At 68.1% G+C, this 1,730-nt stretch overlaps 1 protein-coding gene across 1 annotated transcript; it reads right to left on the bottom strand.

Annotated features, from left to right (window-relative positions):
- Nucleotides 1-835: 835 nt before the first annotated feature.
- On the bottom strand, nt 836-1,543 carry LOC113408850 (HLA class II histocompatibility antigen, DR alpha chain-like; the record flags this gene model as incomplete). Its single annotated transcript, XM_026662276.1, has 2 exons — nt 836-990; nt 1,204-1,543. Coding segments are annotated over 2 exons (495 nt in total), but the record flags the coding sequence as incomplete, so codon positions are not given.
- Between the last annotated feature and the right edge of the window lie 187 nt (nt 1,544-1,730).

Raw genomic sequence — 1,730 nt, 5'->3', positions numbered from 1 at the left:
CTGACAGCAACCTCTGGCCAATAGCGGTCAGGCTCGGGGCCTAATCCAGCACCCACTGGAGTCAAGAGAAACCTTCCCCGTGACGGCAATGGGGTTTGGATCAGCCCTGTGGGCCCTGCTGCCCCCTGACGAGGGGCGACCCCATTCCCAGCCCCATGGGGCAGAAACCCTCTCCCCTGCTGCCCCCTGACGAGGGGCGACCCCCATTCCCAGCCCCATGGGCAGCAGCCCTCTCCCCTGCGGCCCCCTGACGAGGGGCGACCCCCATTCCCAGCCCCATGGGGCAGCAGCCCTCTCCCTGGATAGACACCTCCCTCCCAAGCCCAGCAGAGGGGGGCGGGGGCAGCCCAAGGGTCCGGCTCCCCGGTGAGTCTCTAGCGGGTTGGGTGTCACGGTTACGGGGGGCTCCCGCCTGGGTACAGCAGCTGGCACCGACGGGAGCGGAGCCGGGACGCTGGGGGCAGCGGGTGTGTGTGTGCGCAAGTGGGTCCCACAAAGGCACCTGGGGGATTCAGGGGCTCCAGCTCCTCCCAACGTTTATCTGAAAGGCAAAGAGGGTCAGTTAGCAGGAGCCCTGGGCCCTGACGCGAGGCTGGCAGGGATCGGGACCACTCCCCAGCACCCCCAGGGACTCTCCCTTTGACACGGGGTTGCTGGATGGAAGAGGGGTTGTGAGTGGCTGGGAGGGACACAGAAGGGGGGGTGTCTCCCCAGTGGGTGCTGAGTGGGTCCAGGGGCTGTGGCTGGTTGGGGGGGCACAGTGGGTGTGGGGGGTCTCCCCAGTGGGTGCTGGGTGGGCCCAGGGGCTGCAGGTGCCTCCCCGGGCAGCGGCTACTCACAAGGGGCCCCGCGGGTTGCGGGCGGCGTTCATCTTCATCCCCTTGATGATGAGGATGGTGCCTGCGATGATGCCGATGATGCCCACGGCCAGACCCAGGGCGCACACCAGGGTCTCTGTGGTCTCGGGGACGGGGGTGGGCACCTGGGCTTCTGGAGAGAGGGGGAGAGGGACAGGGCATGGAGTGAAGGGGGCTGTTCCCACCCCTCCCTCCCAGAGCTGGGAGAGAACGCAGGAGTCCTGGCTCCCAGCCCCCCATGCTCAAACCCACCATCTCCCACTCCCCTCCCAGAGCTGGGAGAGAACCCAGGTGTCCTGGCTCCCAGCCCTGTGCCCAGTGGGGTCCCCGGGCGCCCCGGCCTTACCCCAGTGCTTCATGAAGGGCTCGGGCAGCCCCCCGTGCTCCACCCGGCAGTCGTAGAAGTCGCCCTGGCTGGGGAGGAAGGGCAGGTAGGAGAACTTGCGGAAGGAGTTGTCCTGGCGGGGGTAGAAGTCAGTCTCGTAGACGCCCCCTGTCACCTCCTGCCCGTTCTTCAGCCATGTCACGCTGAGCACCGGTGGGGAGAACTTGTCCACGAAGCAGATCAGGACGTTGGGCTCCCCCAGCTCCACGGGGTCTTCGGGGAACACGGTCACCTCAGGGGGCACTGGGGAGACAGGGGTTAGTGGGTCCCATTGCTGCCCCTGATCCGGCCAGTCCCTGCCCTGGGGCCGGATGGGAGCCAGCGCCCCCTAGAGGGGACAGGCCCCGTGTCCCATTCCCTGCCCCCCTGAGCCAGCCAGGCCCTGGTGCTCACGCTCCAGCTCAGGGTCTCTCCCCAGGACTGTGGGGGCATCACTGGGGCCGTCCCAGCTCCCTGCCCTGACGGCTCATGGGGCACCAGGGGCAGGG

This window comes from Terrapene carolina, unplaced genomic scaffold (genome assembly GCF_002925995.2).
Source record: "Terrapene carolina triunguis isolate 2854851 unplaced genomic scaffold, T_m_triunguis-2.0 Scaffold25375, whole genome shotgun sequence".
NCBI lineage: Eukaryota > Metazoa > Chordata > Testudines > Emydidae > Terrapene > Terrapene triunguis.
The sequence above is the reverse complement of the archived record's forward strand: the minus strand, read 5'-3'. Positions and strand labels throughout refer to the sequence as shown.